This window comes from Scatophagus argus, chromosome 4 (assembly GCF_020382885.2).
Source record: "Scatophagus argus isolate fScaArg1 chromosome 4, fScaArg1.pri, whole genome shotgun sequence".
NCBI classification, from domain to species: Eukaryota; Metazoa; Chordata; class Actinopteri; family Scatophagidae; genus Scatophagus; species Scatophagus argus.
This window is the reverse complement of record NC_058496.1, coordinates 13,328,426-13,352,487: the sequence shown is the minus strand read 5'-3', so window position 1 is coordinate 13,352,487 and position 24,062 is coordinate 13,328,426. Positions and strand designations below refer to the sequence as shown.

Genomic DNA, 24,062 nt, shown 5'->3' with positions numbered 1-24,062 from the left:
TTGTGTCTCTAAGCTTGTGATTGGCTTGAAGCTCGCTGCGTCATTTACGCGCCTGTGTGATCTCAGCAGATGCGCCGCTATGTTTTGAAAAGCCGGTTAGCTAATACCCATCTCTGCATCGTTTAGCTCGGCATGTGCTCCTGTTTTAAAACATTCTTACATGATGCATCTAATGTGAGCGCAGATTAAATCATGCCAAAGTCTCTCAAAAAGTCCTGCACCACTCAGACCTCCATTAGCAGGTACTTTGGAGGACGGAGCGGCAGCAGCGCCTCTGACAGTCCGTGTCAGATTAAACAAAATCCGCCTCGGCACAAGTTTTCAAGAAGCAAGGTGAGGTGTGCTTCCCTGAATATATCACACACATACAAGATAAGATATGCCTAATTTAATGGGAATGCTGGAGCCTCAATTGATTTCGTCCTGCAGCAGAAACTTTGCTCGGATGATGATTTTGGATTGCCAACAAAACGAGCCAAGCTTTCTCCACAACACCAGCAGGTGGAGGATTTGGACTGTGAGCCTACTTCCTGTCAGAGTAGTAAAGGTGAATGCATGCACCCCGAACAGATCATTAGTTAACCCACACCTGATCCATCACCATTGTGGTTGCCTAAAACTTGAATAAGTGGAGTTTTGACTGATGTGACTCGAAGATGGTCTGGTAAACCTAGATTAAGGGCAGAGACACGTTCTGAGTTTTGAGTGCAGTAAAATATTTCCATTTGGGATATTTTTCACAAGATTTATACTTTAATTACATTCCCTCTCTCTTCAGAGACTCGAGGTGCAGTCGGCGTCTGCTCCTCCACCTTGGAGAAGCTGAAAGGCTTCACCTGCTCGGCTGAGGCCAGCGTCGGCTGCAGTGACGCTGATGGGGGAGAAATGAAGACAGGTGGTGCTGGCAGTAAAATCTGTGACAGAGGAATCTGTGTTTGGCCCCCTGGGGACATTACAGAGCAACGCGGCAGTAAAAACAGACTTAAACAGTCAGAGGAGGAGGAAGAGGAGGAGGTCAGAGAAGAAGAGAGCTCAGGGCTGGCTACTACAAAACAGGTGACCAGTTTAAATGTCAACTCCTCCACATCAGAGTCATCAGAGCATGTTTTGAGCAGCAAGATGGAGTCAGCCCTCACGATGGAGAACATCTGCTCTGTTGTGGTGTTCATGAGCAAGGCAGCCCTGGAGGAGCCAGTCCTGACCTTTATAGAGGAAGACAAGCAAAAGTTGATTTCCCCATATAGGAGTATTGACGTCTCACACACAAGAGTTTAAGCTATATGAAGTAAAGAGCGAGTTTTTTGAAGGTTGGAGTTTCATTATTGTGTCTTGCTAAGATCTCTTTGTAAACAGCCATGACACAAAGTAAAGCTAAACTGATAAATAAGCCTGTTCAGCATATGAGCTGAGTATTAACTTACTGCTCTTATGTCACTGTTGGTGTGCATGTTTGCTGGTTAAAAAAAAAAGAAAAACCTAATAACTAAAGAACAAGTTTCTGCATAAAAATCTCTGTGATAAGTTTGAGGTTCTTTAGAAGCAAAAGAGATGAAGCGTGATGAAAGCATGATGTGTTTTATTTCCTCATGTCTGAGCTTGAAATGGGGAACTGAAAGCTTTGAGTGGGCCAGACAATAATGAAAGCTATTTTGTATGCCGATTGATTCTTTTGCAGGGGTTCTGCCTGTCTCAGTTTGCCAAGTCAGATGGAGGAGAGAGGGCTGCAGAACTGACTCTGCCGTCAGACGCCGGCGCCCCCTCCAGACGCTCAAAGAGTGTGTTCACTCCCCTGGAGCAGCAGGTCATCCAGCTGAAACAGCAGCATAAGGATGCATTGCTGGCTGTGGAGTGTGGGTACAAGTACAGATTTTTTGGAGAGGATGCAGAGGTGAGAACATCTGCGCTGATATTGTGGGATGAAAATTCATAGTGTAAATCCAAAATATATAATAAGCCAAAAATATACGTATGTCCTAATTTAGATTTCTCGATATCATAAATTGCCGTCTTAGAGGACAGCTTGGTTATGTGATTACTGATTTCTGAATGCTCAGAATAAAAAAAACCCAAACAACAGCTAAGTGAAAATGTTTTATAAACAAGTCTCTGTTACCATTTAAAGCATCATCTTTCGTGTGTGTGTGTGTGTGAGCAGATTGCTGCAAAAGAGCTGAATATCTTCTGTCATTTGGATCATAACTTCATGACGTGCAGCATCCCCACACACCGTTTGTTCGTTCACGTCAGACGGTTGGTGTCTCATGGACACAAGGTGTGAAATGTATCTCGAGCTTTGTTTGTATTTACAAGCAGTTTAGAGTTTAGTTACTGTTTTATATCCTGACGTGATTGTCTTTCATTTCTAGGTTGGTGTGGTTAAGCAGACAGAGACGTCTGCAATCAAGGCCTCGGGGACAAATAGGAACGCTTTGTTCACTCGTCAGCTCAGTGCTCTGTACACTAAGTCCACCCTGGTGGGAGAGGGTATCCTCATATAACGTTAGTGTGTGTGTGCGCGGGTCTGTGTCTGTCTGTCTGTCTGTCTGTCTGTCTTTGAAACTGTTCTTTAATCTCTGTTTGTCTAAAGACATGTCCTTGACAGTTTTTTGAGATGTGAACCCGGTCTGCAGACTGGGGGATGTGGAGGAGGGAGCCTGTGCTGATGTGGTGTTGGACCCTCCTGACAGCTTCCTGCTTTGTGTCAGTGAGAACTGGGACAAACTGAAGAAGCAGCTCACTGTAGGACTGGTGGTGAGTCTGATGAGCACTGATCAGTTGAAAACTTTAGGCAATTTGCCCAGCAGATTGTTTGGTTTTAGACAGATTTCTATTCATTATTTACAACATCACATCTCAGCTTGTTAGCCAACACACATAAAGTTCTTGTGTTTCATTTCTCTCAGGTTACAATTGATGAGGTGCCATAATCTCCTTTGTGAAGCAGGACTGAGTCATTGTAAACTTGAGACAATAAAAAATTCTCAGAGAGAATTATTAACTTTCCACTTTATCATCAGTTTCATTTCAGATGAATGAGTTCAGTTGAGTTGTCTTTTCCCTTCCCATTTGTAAGATTTTTAATTCACTTGATTGGCCAATAGCAGACAGTCCATCTGGTTATTTTATCCATAATTTCCAGAATATGTACTATATCATGAGATACATGTCTGATGATATCAAAAACGTACATGTGCCATAAGAAGAAGATTGTATCCATATCACCCAGCCTTGTTAATGTTGGTAACAATACAGCACAAGAAAAATCTGTCTTAGCTTTAGGCAATAAAATTACTTTATTGCATCTCACCTTTTTACTGTTTTCCTCAGAAGGTTTAGCTATGTGATACTCCCACCTGCATTACTGACCTGCTTTATCTATTTATGGTGCAGCTGCTGTAAGGTGCTGTACTTCTTTGGCACAATCCGATTTAGAAGAAAAACATGTCCTCATGAAATGGAATAACTTTGACTTTTATGAAAAAGAAATTTCTCTGAAACTTTATTATATGAACAATGTAAAAGGAATTATTTAATAGAAACATAATATCGCGCCTGAAAAATGACCAAAGCAGTACTGAAATTCAGAACAAGGGGTCAGACGCTGCAAGGAAAAAAAAAATCTTGCTACAGTAAATGCTTTTCTTTGTTATTTCTTTAATGAGTACTTTCATTTTGGACATGTGTTTGTGTGTAGGCGGTACAGCCCAGCACAGGAGACGTGTTACTGGACTGGTTCCCTGACGGCCCGTCTCGCTCTGAGGTGGAGGGTCGTGTCCTGAAGATCAATCCTGTGGAGATCCTGGTCCCTTCTGACCTCTCGGAACAAACCCACAGACTCCTGCACAGCATCACCAATGCCAGGTAGTCTGCTGTCTGGGCACTAGGGGGCAGTCTGTGCTCATTTACCACATGGCGAGAGTTCAGTCTGAGGGATTGTGTTTATATTCCACACGGCAGGTAGTCACTTGTTTGGTGTGGAGCTCTCTGGAGCCCAGTCTGGGTGAGGAATGCAGGCACATTGTGAGGTGATGTGATAATGGCCATCGGCACCCTGAGTTCAACCGCAGGGCTAAACAGTATCCGAACATTACTTATCATTTTTGAAAGTTCATAGATTGACCTTCTACATAAACTGATGCAATTATGATACTTGTTTTACAAAAAAAAGAGAAGCTAACATATTGATTGTAGTTCATTGGTCAAATGTGTTAAATAGTTTGAAATGTTGAGAAAACAAGTAAAGTTATCAAAAGTTAAAGGTAATAAAAGTTGGCCTTGGAGGACCCAGCAGTCTGCAGAGTTCATAAATATATTTGCGAACCTTCAGAACTTTTTAGTAAGGTTCAAAGAAATAAAGTTGGTCGTCATTTTTTTTTTTTTTTTTTTTTTTGGACTGGAAAGTCCAGTGGAGCAACAACAGATATCTATGGCTCTAAAAATATATTCTAGTTCTACTGTGTATGTATTTACTGTGCAATAGTCACAGTTTTTCAAATATTAGTTAGTAGATACTCCTTGAATAAGAGGTGGAAAAAGTATTCAGACTATTAGTAGCACCATGGCAAAATACTGCAATACAAGTAAATATCTGGAATTTAAATTTTTTCTTTGGTGAGTAAGTAAACATTTCAGGTGAATTTTATTTGCTGCAGTCGTTTCCATTGAGGCTGAACATTAGCAGATCCTTTTTTTACTGTCGTTTCAGTGTGAGTAATGGAAGACAAAATTCAAGATACAGCCATGTTAAGAGAAAATTTAGATTTAAATAAAATGTAACTTTTATTCCACTGTATCTCAATAGGAAAACACTTTCCTGGGAAACAAACAGATTTTTACACAAAATTACCTGTAGATTTTACCTCACATCACTTACACTGAAAGTGCATTTGGAAGCGATCTTTTATGGCCAGTACTGCACATTTGGGTGCCTCAGTACATTGTGAGCCGATACTTTAACACACAGCTGAGTATTCACTGTCATGAAAATGCCATTACTTCAAAAGATTAAGAATATGGCAGAAGTCAAATAATCCTGGTGATTAGCTCAGCAGAGGCACACGAGGTACAGCAGGGAGTCGTCAACTGTAACGTTCGGACTGACGAGCTTCAGCCGAGTCTCTGATGCAAAAGCAGACTTCCATATAAGATCCAGAAGAGTGAAACAGTTTATCAGTTGTTCATCTGGCTGACTAAGAGCACAGACAATGACGTCGCACTAACGTATTCCAGAAACCCGTTGCCTCCCATTGTGCTGCCGTTCGGCTCATCTTTGCTGACAGACTGTGCCCAGCATGTTCACGTCAGTGGGGACGTGGGCTTCCCTCTGGAGGCTGCCCTGTGATCGCATTATGCTGTCAAAATGAAACGAGGGAGTGAAGTGGATTCGATTAAAAGGAGATGGTGGGATAAATGGCAGGGATGTCAGCTGCTGTCTGGCTCTTTTCTCGTTGACTCTTCATTTTTTCACTCTCAGTTTCAATTTAATTCTGGAAAATGTGGTTAATTTGTATTCATTCCTCTTTTAATTCTCCCCCTTCCTCCTTTTTTTTTCAGCTGTCCATGTTGAATGATCATTGCAGAGAATAAGATGGGCCTGTAAAGGCCAATCCAATTATTGTGTTTGAACAGCACTGCTCTCTGGTGTTCTGCTCATCAGAGACAAGGCTTCTCAAATTGCTGCCCATGTCTTAGAAATACAGGGCAGCTTAGTCTGTTCACACAGAAAGTTTATCATACACAATACTCAGCTGTGCCAGGCCCATTACTGGTCACTGCTACTGGCAACCTCCCGAGATATTTCTTTTTAGGTGATTTGTATCTTTTTTTTTTTCTCAATCATGATTCATCAGACTGAGATTATTAAAACACATAAATTATTCTGAACCCAACCCCTTAAAAATACTAAAATAAAACCCAGGGTTTTATTTGTTTTTTTGGGTGCTGATGTTAACTCTGTGTCTCCTGGGTGGGCTGACAAGACGGGCCCCCCTGGCAACAGGATTTATGTGCGTCCATGGAGCGCAGCAGGTAATGAGTCCCTGGGAGGTTGGTAGTAGCTAGGTGCAGTATTAGTTGCTTTGCTCATCCACAGCTTGGAGTCCTGGGTCAGGATCACAGCAGTGAAGGGGATTAGAGGAAGTGAAAAAGCTTACCGGCTGACGCTGTCAACACAAATTTTCTCACTTTGTCATTTCTGCTAAGATTTTAAGTCGAAGAATGACACTCTTAAAAGTTAACATTGCATTCTGAGTACGAGGTAAGACAGTAGTCATGTATCAGGATTGATCTACCCAACACACACACGATCTGCGTATTTGTTGTGTGTGGATTTACATGGCTGCTCTCAGAGCTTTGTATTCACCCTTCAGCGATGGAGACCAATCGAGCGCCTTAATCTGTTGTGCACATTAACCTCTGGTCTCAGGGTCACAACATCTCTGACTTCACCTTTAGCCACCGCTGCTTTTGATTGATTATCACCATCAAAGTGCTCCGAGTATTTGGAAAAACAATTCATTGCCAGAGAAGTGGTGCATCACTTCCTCGCTTGAAGCACATCTGCAGTGATGGACTAAACTCAAAATACAAAAAGGGAGGCAGATTGTCTCACTTGTTGCCACACTACAGTTGAGGTGAATATAAATCCTCTTGTACCAGAAACAGCATGAAGAGCGTTCATTGGAACTACTTTGAAACTGCTGACAGCATGTTCTGTGATTGTACAGAGTGATGGGGATACTGTTTTTTGGAAAGAGACGCTGCTGGTGAATTGTGGGAAATGCTAATGGCTTTGCAGATTATTGGTTGATTGACCACTTTGGTCCAGACTGAAATATCTCACACAACTATTGGATAGATTGTAATTTGTGCTGACATTCAAGGTCCCCACCCGATGGATCCTTCTTTTCACCTTTACTTTTCATCTAGCGCCACCATAAGGTTGATAATTTGTAGATTTTGTATTGAAATTCATGGTCCCTTTAGGATAAATTCTAATCATTTTGGTGAGCCCCCTGACTTTTGATCTCGCGTCACCATCAGGTTAATTTTTTAAAATTTGTTCAGTTTGGTTTATGAGCTGATACCTGCAAAAGTAATTACGGCCTCATCAGCTTTATATTTGCTGTTAATTGGCATATGCTAACATGCTAACATGCTAAACTAAGGTGGTCACTGTAAACAATATACCTAATTCTAATCCTGAGTCAGCATACAGCTTTGTGGTTTCTTCTGAACCTGAGCCTTTCTAAACCAAGCTACACAATGCTGGGCCCTGTCAGGGTTTTGCAGAAATGCTACACCCCTCTATCCCCGGATCAATACCAGCCATTGTCGTCGTTCTTGTAAACCTCATAATATGGTCGAATTGACTGGTTAAATGATTAATGGTCAGAGTTTGTCTGCCGGCACAATATGAGGTCTATTGATCACTTTTACGAAAGCTTTGCTCCCAGTTCGACCAGCGACTGAAGTGAAAGATGATTCCTCTGCGTGTCGATGTGTGCGTGTACAAGCATTACAGTCGGAAACGGAATCAAGAAAATGCGTCCACAGCCACGTGTTTACCTTGGTCGCCCCGGCAACAGCACAGCGGACAAAGCAGCCGAGTCCTTGAGAGCAGCAATGCCGAGAGAGTGAATGGAGCAAAAGGGAGGTGTGATAGCACAGCAGGGAGCTGCAGGGAAACTGTGTGGTGTTTGTGGGGTTGAGTCTAGTTGAACAAAAGGACGGCTGGAGCATGCAGTTGTGCTATGTCTCGTCTTTTCTCACCGACAGGAAGGTGATATATCAGATGTGGTGTTTCCTTCTGTCTGTACAGTCACAAGCATCACTGACCTCAGCTGGAATCAGCGCTGTCATATTGTTCTGTTCCAGTGCTCGGGCTGATGACCGAGTGAGACTTGAGAAGAGGGACAGCTCTCAGTTCGAGTTCGCTTCTGCAATGAACACAGTCACCGAGTTCTACTGCCACACCCAGGAGAAAGGTTTGTTTGTTTGTGGCCCTGTCTTTTCCTTTCAGTCTTTTCACTCTGTATTCCCTCCAGATACTCGTTTAAGGTACTCTCTTCGAGACCAAGACAGCCATTCAACTGTAATGCACTCAATGACCCTGTGATTCATGGCTGTGTTTTTATTTGTGAAAATGTGGCATGTCTGTGTTCCTGTGTCCTCCAGGCTCTCGCTGTTTGTCAAGCGTAGCATCCTTGGAGAGGCCGGTGATCTGCTGTCTGGGGCCGCTCATTCAGTACCTCCAAGAATTCAACTTGGAAAGAGTTCTTAGGAGTGCAAGGTACATGCCAAGAATTGTACACACACTCAGTAACACAAGTCTCAAGTGTAATTGTCCAGTGTTCCCACTGCTCATTGAAATCCTAGGACTTTAGATCATTAGTTGATCTCACTGAGTAGTCGACCTACGGGGAAAGAGTTGTTAACTGTTTTAATAATCTTTTAATTGTTTTCAGACATGTTTTCAGACATGTTTTCAGACAGCGATTGCATAAGTGGTTCCAACATCCCAAAGGAGCCTTTGCTGCTGTACTTTACATTGTGAGCTGAATGTCTTTAGGCTCAGGACTTTTGAGTTTCAGTGGGTTATTTTTTTACTTTATTTATTTATTTTTTAGGAATAAATAATTTTCAGATGCAACCTTAATCCTGGGATAACCTGGGATTTTATACCTTTCAGGATTATACCACAGTATATTCTATAATTTATTTATATTTAAAATTCAGCTTGCAGCATTTATCCACTTGTATAAAATTTTGAGGTGAATGCCAGCATTTACGATCCAGAAAGGGAGGACGGTTTTCTGTCATAGAATTGCTTTGATGATCAACTTTATAGTCATCACATTTTTAAACCTCCTCCTGGTAGATAAATTGATCATTAGATCACGCAGCTGTTAATGATCTTGTGCTCCACGCAGCTCATTCCGTCGTCTGTCCTGTGCATCAGAGGGTGTGATCCTCAGTGCTGCAACCCTCAGGAACCTGGAAATCCTCAACAATCAGGTAAAAGCACATCTCAGCTGAGAGTCATGGCCATTGATCAAGCATAATGAAGGGGGTGAGGCCTGTCTGGATGATAAATGGTTTACATTGCACCATTCTGCATTAATCCTCCAGTGTATATGAACTGATAAACAGAAATATCTGCACCTTGTCTTCGACTTGGTTTAGGAAATTTGGCTTTTCTAATTAAACTGATCAGATTACATGGGGGACTGTAACTGGTGAGGCTTATGTGGGCAACAGCTCCGCTGCTGCTGCCATGGCTGTGTGTCACACATGCAGTTCAAGCTCAGTTCGAGCCTCCTCACTGACTGCTTGTGTCTTCCGTCACCTGCTCACTCCTTATGTTTATCACTTTGCATTGGTTTTTTGTCTTGAGATTGGGTTCATTTTGAATGGTGTGCTTGTCCGCCGTGTTTTGTGTTCTTTTGGTCATAGACAGATGGTGGTGTGAAGGGCAGTCTGTTGTGGGTGTTGGACCACACTCGCACTCCGTTTGGGAGGAGACTGATGAGGAAGTGGGTGAGCCAGCCGCTCACAGACCTACAGTGAGTACAGGACCCACGTAGGAACTGCACTGATTGAGTGTCACAGTGCACCGCACAGGCTGCAGGACTTGAGAGAAAACACGGTCTCAGAAGCCCTGGGTAAAATAGTCCACACTTTATAGGACCCTGCAGTTTTGCATTCTCTTTGTTGTCTCGGTGGGACACCGAAGAAAGCGCTCATATTTTAATATACTCACAATTAAGTGGCATTTAAAGACTTTAATCACTGCACTTTTGATGATAGAAGTAGTGGATTTGTGTCTACTTTCTGGCTGGTATAAATGAGCTTCAGAAATCACATGACTGTTGTTAGAAATAATCGCTACTTTCCATTTTCTCTGTTTGTCTTGATATTTTGATTGAAATTCTCCAATGTAACATATGAATAAGTTAGTATTGTGAGAGAGGATACCCATGATATACACACTCACTTATTTTTCACAAGGCAGAGCAGTTTCTCCTCTTGTCAGGAAAACTGGAAGCCGCCTCTTTAAATAAAAATGCTGAAACTGACTCGCAGCACTTCTGCTCCGAGCAACCTCTCACTTTTAATATACTGCTTCAGTTCTCTGCTGTGTGGTGTAATATTGTGATCCATATATTGATTGTGTGAGTGTTTTCTGTGTGTGTGTGTGTGTGTGTGCGTCTCTCCCTCCCACAGTGCAGGGATTATAGCTGTGGATTGGGCACTTCTCTCAGATTATACAGATATGTCCTCTACAGAATTTCAACATCAATAAAACCCAGATTACACCCAGACACATTAATTCCGAGATACGCAGTGCAGCAGCGGCACATGACACAAACACTCATGCATGAGTGTGAGTTCGATGTCCCGTTTATTACATAACTAAGCTCGACTTTATCTGATTTTTTTTTTCCAGTCCATTATTTTCCCAGATATTCACAGAATAAATTTCTCTTTCTGTTTTCATCCAGAAATCAACGGTTTACAGGTTTCATGTTTTCAAATAGCCACACTGTCCAAAGTACCCAGACGCTGCTTAAATTTTTTTAGAAACTTTATTTGAACTCATACACAAGTCTTAATGTTCCAGTAAAACTCTGTCACAGAGAGATGATACCCCAAAGATACTTCCACTTTCTTCCTAGATGGTTCATTTTCTGAGTGACTGCCACTGGCAAACAACAGCACATCACAGAAGTGTCAAAGTGGCTTTTTGCAAACCGGTACATTTCGATCAGGGGCAATTCAGCTCTCTGAGTAACCAGTTTGAATATTTTTATTCACGCTCCTTTGTTTTTATCTTCTTTCTCTCTCTCTCTATCTCTTTTCAACTTTCCTTTCCTTCCGTGAACCTGCAGGTCTATCTCAGCGAGGCAGGAAGCGGTGCAGGAGATCCTGGAGTCGCACTCTCTCACTTTAAATTCCATCAGATCTCTGCTGTCGCATTTGCCCGACCTGGAGAGAGGCATCTGCAGCATATACCACAAAAAGGTAAAATGTAAGACAATGGGACACACACACACACTCACACACTCACTCACTGCTCCTCAAACAATACCTTTTTTAACAACCTCCGTCTTATTTTTGTAGGGTTGGTAATCATTCCTGTCAGTTAAGATAACATTTAAGTTGAAACGTGCGGATGTATTGGCACAGTTAAAAATGGTCAAATCTACTAAAAGGAAATCTGACACAGGTGGTTAAAACAGAAAGGCACACTTCCTCTTTTTGACTTATCATTTTCTGTTCCTCTCATTCCTTTCTCTCTCTCTTTTTGTGCCGTGCTTCATGATTAACGACAGGGAGCAGTCGCCTCAGCGGCACTCACCTGATTGTCTGACACAATCTCATTTCCCATTGGGCCCATTTTTGAAATGTCAGAAGGCTTCATCGCGTGTTAGTCAGTGTGTGTATGTGTGTCTGTATTGTACAGAGATGAGGGGCACTCTGGCTCTGGTCTGAACTTGATGTCTTGTTTCCTGTTCAGCTTCCTTCGCCTATATATATTTTATTTTTTTAAATAAAATGTTCAAACGCCACTACACACACACACACACAAACACACACACACACACACACACACACACACACACACACACATACCGTCCCTAATTGTCATTTTGCCTGTCTGGATAAATGGACCTGTGTGCAATGGCCTGTGTCTCCTATTACCATTGACATAATGAGAGGGAGGGAGTGCTTATGGTCTCCTGTCTGTTTGGGTTCATAAAAGAGCATCACGTTGACTGCTGACATGGGGGGCCATTAAAACTGCAGCATGTGACTGATAAAATAAACCAATGCCAGTGTGGCACTCATTAACCTTTCATGACTTGGTACTATACTGTGACATCACTAACGGCAATATGAAGTCAATATAATCTACAATATCACCTCTCTTCAGAGGTATTTCCATGCAGAGCATTGATATTTCATTAACTTGATTTCATCTTAAATGGTCTGTTCTAATTTTAAAGCCGCAGCATCGATTGTGAGGAAATGTAAAACAGAAGCTGCTTTCGTATTAGGTTGTAGACAGCCACGTTGCCAAAAGAGCTGAAAATTATTCAAAATAGAAGTGAGTATGTGCAGCCTTTGAGTCACACTATTTAAAAGCAAAAGTAAATGTTAATGCATTTGTTTTGATGTTTTATCAGTGACTGAAGCTCAGAATCAATCCTTTACCTGGATTTCATTTTGCCACATGTTTAATGCAATCGTGGTGTTTGTTTTTTTCTGTGGAGGCATTTTATGCTCTTTCTGCCATATTGTGAGGACTTCAGCTGCTGCTGTTGACTGGTGTCTCTCATAGCGGTAGCCGTAATAAACGGTTGCTCTTTAAGAGTGGTCGTCATAACCAGTGCAGATGATCTCGCTGGTTTACAGAATCTCCCAGTAACACAACACACACACACACACACACATCCAAAAGAATGCAGAGAATATGATTTGCATTGTGTTGGGCAGTGAAGAAGGTGTTTTTCTTATTTCTGGTTCATAAATGGCAGCTACCCTTACAGTTGAGATACTCCATATCAGAGCAACTGATTGCTCAACCTTTTACATTTCATCAAATATCATTCACATGTTTGTTTCTGTGTGTTTCAGTCTTCCACTCAGGAGTTTTACCTCATCAGTAGCAGCCTGTCGCGCCTGGGACTGGAACTGCAGGCTTTGCTCCCAGCCATCCACTCACAGATCAGCTCAACGCTGCTCCGAGGCCTCCTGTTGGACACTCCTGACCTGCTGGCTCCAGCTCACAGCTTCCTCAAGGTGCTCAATGAAAAGGCAGCAAAGTGAGTATGCAGCAGCACAAGTGGTTTGCATGAGCAGCAATGCAAAAATGTATTGTTGTTTTTGAGAATAATACAGTTAATTTTTAGGGAGATTTTCTTGATAATTAACTTTTTTGGCGCGGTGTTTTGTGTGAGAGTAAAATTAAGAAAAGAGAATTTGCAGCAGCATTTTTCAACACTTGCATGTCATTTTATTTAGCACATTTCTATATGGTCATAAACTCTTTCTGAATTTGAATACCTTGGTTTGTTAAAGCTATTTCATATTTAAAAATGTAGAAATCCCTTTGACCTGTCTACTATGGATTTCCTTCAAATCAGCTGGTAATTTGACTTACTTTAATGGCTGAACGCCTCTGCAGAATGGCAAACACGTCTAACAAGTTGACGTCAAATCATAAAAGCACGTCACAGTACCACGCGATGAGGCCTAAAAATGTGACATTCGTTGCAGTGTTGTGGTGCTACATGTCTCCTGTCAGTCCAACAAATCAACAGTTGGCAATGCAGCTCCACATCCAAGAACCTTTTAGGCTGCTTAGTTCTGTACTGTGATACGTTACCAGCACCTGTCATGTTTTGATTGTATTTTTTTGTGTTCTTGCAGGTCGGGAAATAAGACGGAGCTGTTCTCAGATCTGTCCGGCTTCCCTGTGCTGCGGGAAAGGAAGGACCAGATCCAGGCGGTCGTCAGTGAGATTCTCAACCACCGCAAAGAAATTCGACTGGTGCTGAAGGCCCCGGCACTCGACTACACCACCGTCTCTGGACAGGAGGTACTGTGTGTGTGTGTGTGTGTGTGTGTATGTGTGTGTGTGTGTATGTGTGTGTATTTTGAGTCTGTGAGTGAGAGACAGGTGGGAGGAGATTGATGGCCTGAGTTGGGTGGATGACTGAGTCACAGTGATGATCTGATATCTATGTGTGTGTGTGTGTGTGTGTGTGTGTTTATATCAGCATGTTTGTGTGTCAGTTTTAATCAAAAGTGACACATGCTTTTGTCTGTCTGCTCCCGTCTTATATTTATCAAAGTCTTCCCTCTCTTCTTCCTCTGGTGCCCTCAGTTTCTGATTGAGGTGAAGAACTCACTGTCGTCCACTGTTCCACCTGACTGGGCCAAAATCAGCAGGTGAGCTCACGGTTGCAGCAGCAACACACACACACACACACACACACACACACACACACACATATCAGAGACGTCAGTGGCCAGCACTTTAATCACTCACTTCTAAAATGCTAGCAGCTCTGACTGTCTTTTTAATGTCCCCTCCATGGTATTAAAGCTTTCTGGATTCAGTTGTCGTCCTAGCTTTAGCTGAGCCCCTGCACTGATCTGTACCATTATGTGCTGAAACAACAGTCGATGCACCAGTAAACTTCATTTGGATTGGCAGCTCTGTGTATCTGCACACCTACGGCAGGAGTTGTCGACATTTCCTGGCAGCCTCTCTCCTTCGGCTGTGTTTCCTTGTGTTGAAAATAATGGACTCAACAGAAGCATTGACGCTCCACCACTACTTGTGATGTTTTATGCCCTCACCGCGTCTGGAATTTTCATATCATAAACTTTTGTGGTGGTTTTTTCATCCTGAGTGGTTGCAATTTAAATTGATTTATACATTTTTGTGTTAGCTAATTAACAGGTTAAGAAACAAACAAACCAAAAAAATTCTTGATTGATTGTTGATTGTCACGCTGTAAGTATACACTTAAAGCACAGCGGTCTCATCATTCCTTACTTCAGGCCATGTTTTCCTCTGTCTTCTCGCCTCCTTGCCCCCTCTCCTCTGCAGTACCAAGGCAGTCAGCAGGTATCACTCTCCTTTCCTGGTGGAGCGCTACAGGAAACTGCTGCAGCTTCGAGAGCAGCTGCTGCTGGATTGCCAGAGGGAGTGGACCAGTTTTCTAGAGTAAGACACACACAAGCGCACAAACACACACACACACACACACCTGATCGTAAAGTCCAATGAAAAACTGCTGAAAACATGTCAATCTGTGATGTCAATCTGAGCTCTCAGCACGCCAGAATTAGTGTGTTTTACTTAAAGTATACCTTCTCTCTGCTCAGAACACAGTATGCACTTACCTTAATTTACACTTGAAAATGTATTTCCTCTCTCTCTCTCTCTCCCTGTAGTCAGTTTGGGGAGAACTATCACACCATGAAAAGGGCTATTAGTCACCTAGCAACCATGGACTGTCTCTTTTCATTGGCTGAGGTGGCTAAACAAGGGGACTATTGCAGGTGATGTCCTCTCATGAAGACTGTAAATAATGGCCTGTGTGTGTATGCATGTGTGTGTGTGATTGTATTTAGGACAGTATGTGTGTACGTGTGGGTGGGTATCCTGTGTTGTGTCCTATAGTCTCAGACAGGCTGTGTGTGGGAGTGTGCAGTGGGCTCAGCAGCATGGTCAGCCAAAACGCCAACATCTCTCCACTCACTCACTCACACACACACACACACACACACACACACACACACACACCTTTATATTGTCTGTTCCTACCAATTTTGTGTTTTAGCTTCACATCCGTCCAAGTCTTTGTGTTGCTCTCCCTCTTTTTTGCTATATTTGGACATCGTCTTCTCTTTAATTCACTCATTTTTCCTTTAGCGCATGTAAATCTGTGGGGGTTTTTTTTAAGGAATATTTTGACAAGGAAATACACTTATTTGCTCATGTCTACATATGACAACCTGCACTCACACAGAACTTGCTGGACCCGCTCCCTGCTTCAAATGTCCGAGCCCCCAGATTCAACTAAAAATCTGAAGGCGTTGGTGGTGGTATTTAGGGAATTCACGCTCAATGCACGCTCACTAGCCTGTTCCAAAGTTTGTCTTTTTCTCATACTAGGAAGGAGCCATGCCCCGCCTCTGTAGGACCTGGCCTACCAAATGAGCATCCTTGAGTTTGATAAGCAGTTTAGCCATAAAGGCAACAAGTACGAGCCAATCAGAGGTGCACACAATTCCTTTGTCATCCCAGGGAATGAAAATTGGCATGTTTGGCTGGGAGCACAAACCCTCTGAAGTTTCCCTCAAGAGGTTACGCTAATCGCGACAATCTACTTCACTAGATAGTGAATAATGTGCATAATTCACAAAATTTTGTGTACTTCAGTAGACATGGCCACAAGTTCATGAAACCAAGATTTCTGGCCAATACCGGATTTTCGTAGTTAAGGGAGAATGAGATTATTGATTACCAGAGAGCAAAATTGTATTGTGTTGTGTATTCATGTGTTGCAGCAACACATGAATACACAGAAAAATGAGTATATATAAATGCGGAAAATAAAAAATAAATAAAAAAGTTAGAATGGAAATAAGAACAGAAACTATTGAAGAAAAATGCAACTCAAATTTACAAGGCAAGCAGTATGCATATTGTTCAGTACCCACGATCAGTGTTCACATTAGTATATGTAAGAGTGAGATGGTATCATGTACTATAGCAGTGTTTATTCGTTTATTTATTTTAGTTGTTTGTTTAGCAATTGAACTTTAGATTGTGTTTCAGTTTCAATGATAATGCCATCCTTAGATGTGTGTGTGTGTGTTGAATGTGTCTGTGTGCCTAATGTATTGATGGTGTGTTCTGTTTTCAGGCCAGAGGTGTGTGAGAGTCAGCGTCAGATTGTGATCAGAGACGGCAGACATCCTGCCATTGACTTACTGATGGGGGAACACAACCAATATGTGCCCAACCTTACAGAACTGCAGGTACACTCACACACACACACACACACACACACACACACACACACACACACACACACAGGCCCATTCAGAGTGAGAAAATTTGAGTCAAAACAGCTTGCTTGCTCAGTTACTCAGTGAAACAATTATGAAACAAAACAGCAACAGCACGCACACATAAATACACACATCAGTCTTGCATGACAACACACACACACACACACACACACACACACACACTTCCATGCTCAGAGCTGGAGTGGGTGTGGGTTAATCTTACAACAGAAACGCAAGCCAATTGGAAGAGAAGCCAAGCTTTCAAACCACCCACCTCCTCAGCTGTTATGGACAGCAGGAAAATATCCTATTCTGTCTCTCTCCTTGTTTGCTGTCCGTGTCACTGATATTCTCCTCTCCTCTCCTCACAGGGTGATGGCAGGAGGACTATGATAATCACTGGTCCTAATATGGGGGGTAAAAGCTCCTACATTCGCCAGGTAGCCCTGATCTGTATCATGGCTCAGATGGGCTCCTACGTCCCAGCCTCCGAGGCCCATCTGGGCATGCTGGACGGCATTTACACCAGGTATGAGCACAAGTGAGACCTACCGGTGCAATCCTTACATGTTTCACAGCTGTGCGTCCACTTGATTTAACACAATACACAGTCAGAGATTATAAGACACGGGTTTTAATTTGATGACTTGCTGAAAACCTATGATTACCTTGTTTTCAGTGTTTGAAGAAGATCCCAACATGATATCAGGTGCATTGGCAAAAACCATCTCAGGGAACTGATACACTATATGAACAAAAGTATTGGGACACACCTCTTTATTATTGAATTCAGGGCTGGTATGGTCCTGTTTCTCTTACTCACAGTTATGTTTTTTTTTTAAAATTAGGGTGAAATTATAGTTTGCTTACATGTTTTAATTATTATCTACATGATGGAATAACAAACAGATACAGGGGAAACAATTATCAAATTGTTGTCAAAACTTAAAAGGAATAAGAATGTGCATCATATTTCTCAATCTGATGCAGTCCCAACATGTCTTAGCCCGACTGATCTTACGATAATGTGCTGTGGAAACGTCAGCTGCTTTACCAGACATGCAGCTGCCAATCAGAGGCCATGTAGAGGAGGAGACGTGTTTTTGTTTGTGTGTGGCCTTGCCCTCCAGCTTTGACAAAGTGATTTCTTTGGGGGGGTGGTGGCATTTGCTGGTGCTGATGGATATCTCCTAAGTTCTGCCTTGAGCACTTAGTCACACTTAACAATAGTGACTTTTTCTACCTTTGTCTCCATCAACAGGAAAACAAGGACAGTGACAATGAGATCAAGCACAATACACCTTCACCTCTGCACATTCTTTCTTCTTGGTGCAATTAAACAAAAGGGCACAAGTGAATCTACTGTGGGGGGAAAAAACATATCACTTTCATCCTAAACACCTCGTTCACCTTGTCACCTGCATTGTGTGTGACATACTCAAGTTTATTTCTAGGACTGATACTCAGACTAATCCCAACTAATCCCATTGTGTGAGGAAGACATGAACAAGAGTTGTTCAACAAGGTCGGCTCCATTGTTCTGTCCTGGTTCGGTACGATAGGGTACCGTGGGAACCCTCAGACAATAAGTCTTTGTTGGAGACCGATGATTATTCTCATTGTGATGAGAGTAGCAGTAAGCTCTGCATGTAGTTTCCAGTCTTGACTACATATCAGTGTGGAGCACAGGCCAATATATGGTCTCTGTTATTCTGCCTCTGCTGCACTGCGTGATTAGACCTAATGACTTGCAGATGTGTGTAATTGTCTTTTTTGTGGGTTTAAGCATGTTCCTATGTATTAACCCAGTAGGAGCCAGAGACTTGTCAGCGTGCTGTGTGTGTGTATGTGTGTGAGTGAGAGAGAGAGAGAGAGAGAGAGAGAGAGACAGAGAGAGGTATCCTTGACAGAAGCATTTAGACTTAGATTTTAGTCTAATGAGGTGATTATCGCTGGTCCTGTTATGTAAAGGTCTACTTTAGTGTTTGGGTTTTGGTTTGTTAGGTTGAGTTGAGTGGATTTGAGGAACTGATCATAAAACTTTTATTTATGAGATTTATGAAAAGTATTTCAGATCAAGTATTTTGTCAGCCTGTGAACAGAAAGCAAGTGATTTAGATTGATGACTATTAATAAGCACAGAATAGACATATATTAAAAATATGTCAAACTTACATTGAATGAAAAAGCTTCAAGTTTGATTTCAAAAATTAAATACTACCAAAATTCACATTCAAATCAAATCGAAAAACATCGGCAAAACACTGCAGTTCAACATTTTTTGTTACTAAATCTGACATAATTAGATAATCAGAAGTTCATTCGTATTCCTCATGTTTTTCTTCGCTTTTTATTATGACTTAACTTTTTATGAGCTGTTTGGTGAGAGGAGGATTTTTTTTTTTTTTTTACTTTGTAAACTTAGGTTATTAATGTCTTCTTCGAGGAGGAAACAATGACTTTTAGGAGCACTGAGACATCCGATCATCCATCCATCTATCTGTCTATCTGTCCGAGCTGTGGAGACGCCAACACAAGTGACCTGTTGGTTTTAAAAAACCTGAGGTTTGACTTAACACTTGTTTTGAGTGTAGTGTGAGGTTATTGTGAAGTGAAAGTCTTCAAGAGTGATGCAGTACAGTTTGTACATGTGTTTGCACTTGTGTGTGTCCCTCTGTTGTTTAGTGGGGTTTCTGCTCAGGGCCAGAAGTTAATATTCTCTCATTCTCTCGGAAAAAAAAAGAGAGCTAATTAACGTCCACGGAGAAAGCGCACACGCACGCTATCCGCTGTCCTCTCTTCACCTCCTCTGCTATCGCCGCCGTCTCTTGTGTTTCTAATTGGACTGCTTGGCCTTTCTCTGTCTCCGAGTGTGAGATCCTGTGGAGAATCTGTTTTGATAATAAATGCTCAATCATTTTCCACTGCTGTGTCAAGCGTAATATACGCAGCGGTGGGAATTGCTTCATCTTGTGTGTGTGTGTGTGTGACATGTTTGTTTATGAGCGAGAACGAAACAGACATGGGAGTGAGAGCTTTTACGAGAGTGCAATAAGCAGACTTTGTGGCTTGCGGGTAATGAGATGGTGCGTAGGTGTCTAATGGGATATCCTGTCTGAAATGATCCACGTGATTGATGATCAATGAGGATAAAGTGCATAATCTGGAGGTTGGTTTAAAGCTTTAAAATGTGCCGCCTCACAGACTCTTGGTTTTATTTTCCTGCCTACTCCTCTGCTACAGCATTTTGCAAATATGCCATACAGTGGTTTGAGCATAATTCTGTGTGTGTGTGTGTGTGCTTTCACAGATTCGTTTTTTTTTTGTTTGTTTGTTTTTTTTAAGAGTAAGCCAGTAGCTGTGTGTGTGTGTGTGTATTTCTTGCAGGCTGACAGATGCATATGCACTCATATGCAGCTGCTGTGTGTGTTTTTTTCCTCTGTATTGAGTCCTGAAGGTTATAGAGCACAGTCTTCCATCCCTTCATGGTTGTTATGGAAACAGCAAAGGAAGCAGGATGTAAAACTGTGTTTTGAAATCGACCATGGACTCGTAGCAGTGATTTTACAGAAATGTGGCTAATATCCAGAAAGACCTCACAAAGGGTGGTGACTGTTTTGGTGCCAGCAGGTCTCAGCGTAACATCAACACCTGTAAGTGGGTGTTGTGTAGCGATCATGTGGAAAAATGTTGGAGCCTAAGTCGCCTCAGAGTTTCTGTAGCGCTGCAGTGTCATCCTGTAGGCGGCACACAGGGCTTGTTGGGGCCCATAGGACCTGGAAGTTTATGTAAGACTTGTGTGGAGTTAACAGTGCAGGAGTAAAGAAATCCGAATGATAGGACACATGGAAGGAAAAAACTCAATGGTTTATAGAATTTGGAAAAGCCCTTGTGTGCCGTGTGTTAACTGGGATTTTTGGGCTGTGCATATCTTGATAAGAATCAAACACCAAAAACAAATTATTGATATCCAGAACAGTTAAACACTGTTAATTACATTTTTCTGTGATGTCTCATTTCATCACTCAGTGGTACTTCTGTAATTTTCTGCAGAATTTAATGCAATGTGAGATTAACTACAATCTCAGTCACAATGAAGCTGAAATGAGTCAGGTTTTTGTGTCAGTCTTTTACATCAAACAGAAACAGTTTCTTTGCAGCCTTTATTTTTGCCTCATTTAACAGTCGCACTGGGAGACGGTCAAAAGCGTTTTTCTGTGTCAGTACCCTCAATAGGCCAGGATTAAACTGAGAGGGATTGAGTAGCCTTCATCAAAAGTATATTAAATGCACTACAACATCACAGATGTGTGAAAAAGCATGTAATTAGAGTGTGATTTTTTTTTTCTTTTGGACCCCAGTCTCCAATAAAGACCAAATTCAGTCAATGTCCTGTCAAAGCATCACTTGTTCAGTTTTGAAAGTGTTTACAGCAGTCATACAAGTTCCCTCTTTTGTGTTTGGCGTTGTGTTCGGGCTTTGATTTCAGTTTTCTGACCCCCCCCCCCCCCCCCCCCCCCAAAAAAAAACAAGCAGTTTGATTGATTATAGTCACATAATGTTTTAAGGTGTTGACGGGGAAAAAAGATAACTGGTCAGTCTGAGAGCAACAAAGGAGCCGAGAGTGACAGAAAAACACTCAACGTTTGTCTCAACATGTTTTCTGGAGAGGTGAGATGTGACGATAAATGGACTCTATTTTCAGAATCAGCTTGTTTGGCAGGAATGAGGGACTCAATGAGAGCAGCAGGACACCCAGCTGGTGGAGTGTTGCTGTGTTTCTGCTCTGCATCCCCTCATCAATGGACAGACGGAGTGTGTGAACAACACTCTTCCTTTTCATCTGATTTCGTCTGTCCTTTCGGCAATGCACTATAGATCTGATTGTTATAATTTACCCTGAGTTTAAGGCACACACACGCACACACGCACACTATAAATTGACTAATGAAATGCAGCAGTGTGTCTGCCACACCCCTCTCCTGTATGGCGTGTGGTGTAACCATGGTAACTCCCGAGCTGGGCACTCAGGTCGGCGGTTCATTGATAGGTGCTACGCTGAAGGTCATTTAGGACAGGAAAAGACAGATTTAGAGGTGAGAAACACTGACTGGCAGAAAAACGTTGCATCTGTTATCCAGCTGGAGTCGGCTGTTTATCAGATGAGTCACATCTCTGTCTGTCAGTCTGTACTGGAGCCTCAAACCGGAGAATTCAACATGCTGTCGTTGTATCTCCTTAATCTGCAAGCATCTATTGACATGGATGCTGGTTCAAGGCACTCTCGCTCCACTGTTGCAGACTTTGTGGATTTTCTGTCACTGGCTTTAAATTTGGTCTCTTCATGTGACAGTAAAACATCATCGGCCATAGTTTGACTTAATATGTGTTTGTCCATGTATTCATTTCAGTCATTACTTGGTAGTTTAGTAGATTTATTTAACATTTTGTGTTCCCATCCTATCTTACTGTTTACTCAAGACAAAATCAACAGACTGCATAAAGAATGAATAATTTCACATAAAATTAGATGCTAAATAATTTCATTATAAATCAGAACGGTTCATGACTCATATGAGAGGCGGTCAGAGGGTGGGTTACAGGCAGAGATATGAGACGGGATGCATTGCCCATTGTTGCTGCACCACACCAACATCCACAGTCTTCCTAACTTTTTTTTTTCAGTTTAAAATCGATTGGTGACTTTCTCTTACCTTCTTTGCCTCCTTCCTTTTCAATTCCACTCTCTCTGTTCTTGGTATGTTTATAGTTCTCCTCAGCATGGTTTTTGGAGTCCCGAAGATAACAGCAACAATTTGTGAATTATCTCATTGGCTTCAACTTCTAGAGCAAATTATAATTATATAATTATTATATATTATTATAATTATATAATTATTATTACCAACACAGCATCAACACGGTGAAGCACACGAGGAATGACGATTTATTTAATTGAAAAAAATAAATAAGCATTGTTCTTTACCAAATTAATCACACCTGTGGACCCGCCGCAGACATGGGTAAAGTGTGCTGCACACCCACACAGTTGCTTTATTGCTGCAGAGCGATGATGAATGGCTGCAGGTTCACCCTCATTCATAAAACCATGATTACATGCGTTTGTTGTTGATGCTCTCAGTTGTAACAGTGAAGTCTGTCTCTGGCACTTTACTGATCACATATGCACAGCAAAAACTGGTCTGCGTCCAGCGTGTAGTCTGTCACGTCCCTCTCAAAGTCACAGCAACAGTTTAGAACTCCGTGATCATCTAATCTGACACAGTCGTGTTCTCTAAAAAACACTGTGAAATGTGATCTCGGCATAAGTCTCTCTCCCCTCTGTTACTTTTGACCTCTGAGTTTTCTTTTCTTGTCGATCTGATTGGTTATCAGGATGGGTGCTTCAGACAACATCTACAAAGGGCGCAGTACATTTATGGAGGAGCTGACTGAAGCCTCAGAGATCATTTCCCACGCAACCCAACGCTCACTGGTCATCCTTGATGAACTGGGACGGGGCACTAGCACCCATGACGGGATCGCCATCGCTTATGCCACCTTGGAGTACTTTATCAGAGAAGTAAGTGTGTGTGTGCCTGTGAATGGTCTGTCTGTACTGATGAAGTGGGAATAAGATGGATTTAAATATTTAAAGAGGGAAAGACATAAATATGAGAAATGAGAAGGGAGGCATGGGTGGGACTTTTGGTTTAATGTTTGTGCTAAAATCCATACTATCATCAACTACACACATGTTCGTCTTGTTACTGAATCCACCAGCATTGTTGGATCTTGACGCCAGCCCAATTAACCATCAAGTAGGGTGCAGTGTGTGTCTATTTGTGCTTATGTAAGTGTTTGATTGTGCTTGTGGGCTCGGCTCTACATGCTGCAGTGATTGTTTTGCAGAGAGAGACGAGGCCCCAGAGAGGCCTCAGCAGGAGAGCAGCTCTAGAAACATGAGCAGGAATGTGGACCAGCTTTGATCTATAGTGTTAATATGCTGGTAGACGGCAAGCTGCAGTGGAAAAGGAGAGAGAAAGATTGACCCCTAGATACCTAATTATTCAAGAGATGTGTGTTATACTGCGGCAGGCCTCATACAATCTTCATGAAAGACTCACAATATCAAGGCTGATGACAGGTTGTCCATTGTTCACCTTTTCACTCTCAAGCTATCATTTGTCCATATGCATCAACGTTTTTTCTTAATGATATGTTTCCTGCTTATTCTTGTCAGCTGTTTTTAAAATGGTGTGTATGGAAAGCAGAAAGGTCCAATTTTAGCCAGCAGTGGAGGCCAAAGGTAAGAGAGGAATGAGTACAGCGGATTGCTGAAGAGAAGAGACAGAGCTGCATACTTGGAGTTATAATTTGTGTGTGTGTGTGTGTGTGTTTTGTGGGGATTGGCACAGTCAGGAGTCCTTTGGGTGTTGCACAATGTTGCGTGCCTCCATTTTGAC

General features: G+C 42.1%; 1 protein-coding gene across 3 annotated transcripts in view; it reads left to right on the top strand.

Annotated features, from left to right (window-relative positions):
- The first annotated feature begins 39 nt into the window (after window positions 1-39).
- msh3 (mutS homolog 3 (E. coli)) overlaps window positions 40-24,062 on the top strand; it is a 33,747-nt gene continuing 9,724 nt past the window's right edge. The window contains exons 1-21 of one of the 3 annotated variants that reach the window (XM_046387877.1): window positions 40-333; window positions 433-547; window positions 779-1,056; window positions 1,676-1,888; window positions 2,156-2,272; window positions 2,367-2,484; window positions 2,612-2,751; window positions 3,695-3,861; window positions 7,876-7,985; window positions 8,176-8,290; window positions 8,931-9,015; window positions 9,454-9,563; window positions 10,890-11,022; window positions 12,640-12,827; window positions 13,435-13,603; window positions 13,892-13,956; window positions 14,624-14,740; window positions 14,971-15,078; window positions 16,449-16,563; window positions 16,968-17,125; window positions 22,993-23,179. In XM_046387877.1, the coding sequence (XP_046243833.1) occupies window positions 193-333; window positions 433-547; window positions 779-1,056; window positions 1,676-1,888; window positions 2,156-2,272; window positions 2,367-2,484; window positions 2,612-2,751; window positions 3,695-3,861; window positions 7,876-7,985; window positions 8,176-8,290; window positions 8,931-9,015; window positions 9,454-9,563; window positions 10,890-11,022; window positions 12,640-12,827; window positions 13,435-13,603; window positions 13,892-13,956; window positions 14,624-14,740; window positions 14,971-15,078; window positions 16,449-16,563; window positions 16,968-17,125; window positions 22,993-23,179 (2,949 nt within the window). In that variant the 5' untranslated portion in view covers window positions 40-192. Of the gene's footprint in view, window positions 334-429; window positions 682-778; window positions 1,057-1,675; window positions 1,889-2,155; window positions 2,273-2,366; window positions 2,485-2,611; window positions 2,752-3,694; window positions 3,862-7,875; window positions 7,986-8,175; window positions 8,291-8,930; window positions 9,016-9,453; window positions 9,564-10,889; window positions 11,023-12,639; window positions 12,828-13,434; window positions 13,604-13,891; window positions 13,957-14,623; window positions 14,741-14,970; window positions 15,079-16,448; window positions 16,564-16,967; window positions 17,126-22,992; window positions 23,180-24,062 lie in introns of those variants that run through there. The other 2 variants (XM_046387875.1, XM_046387878.1) reach the window with 2 other exon arrangements.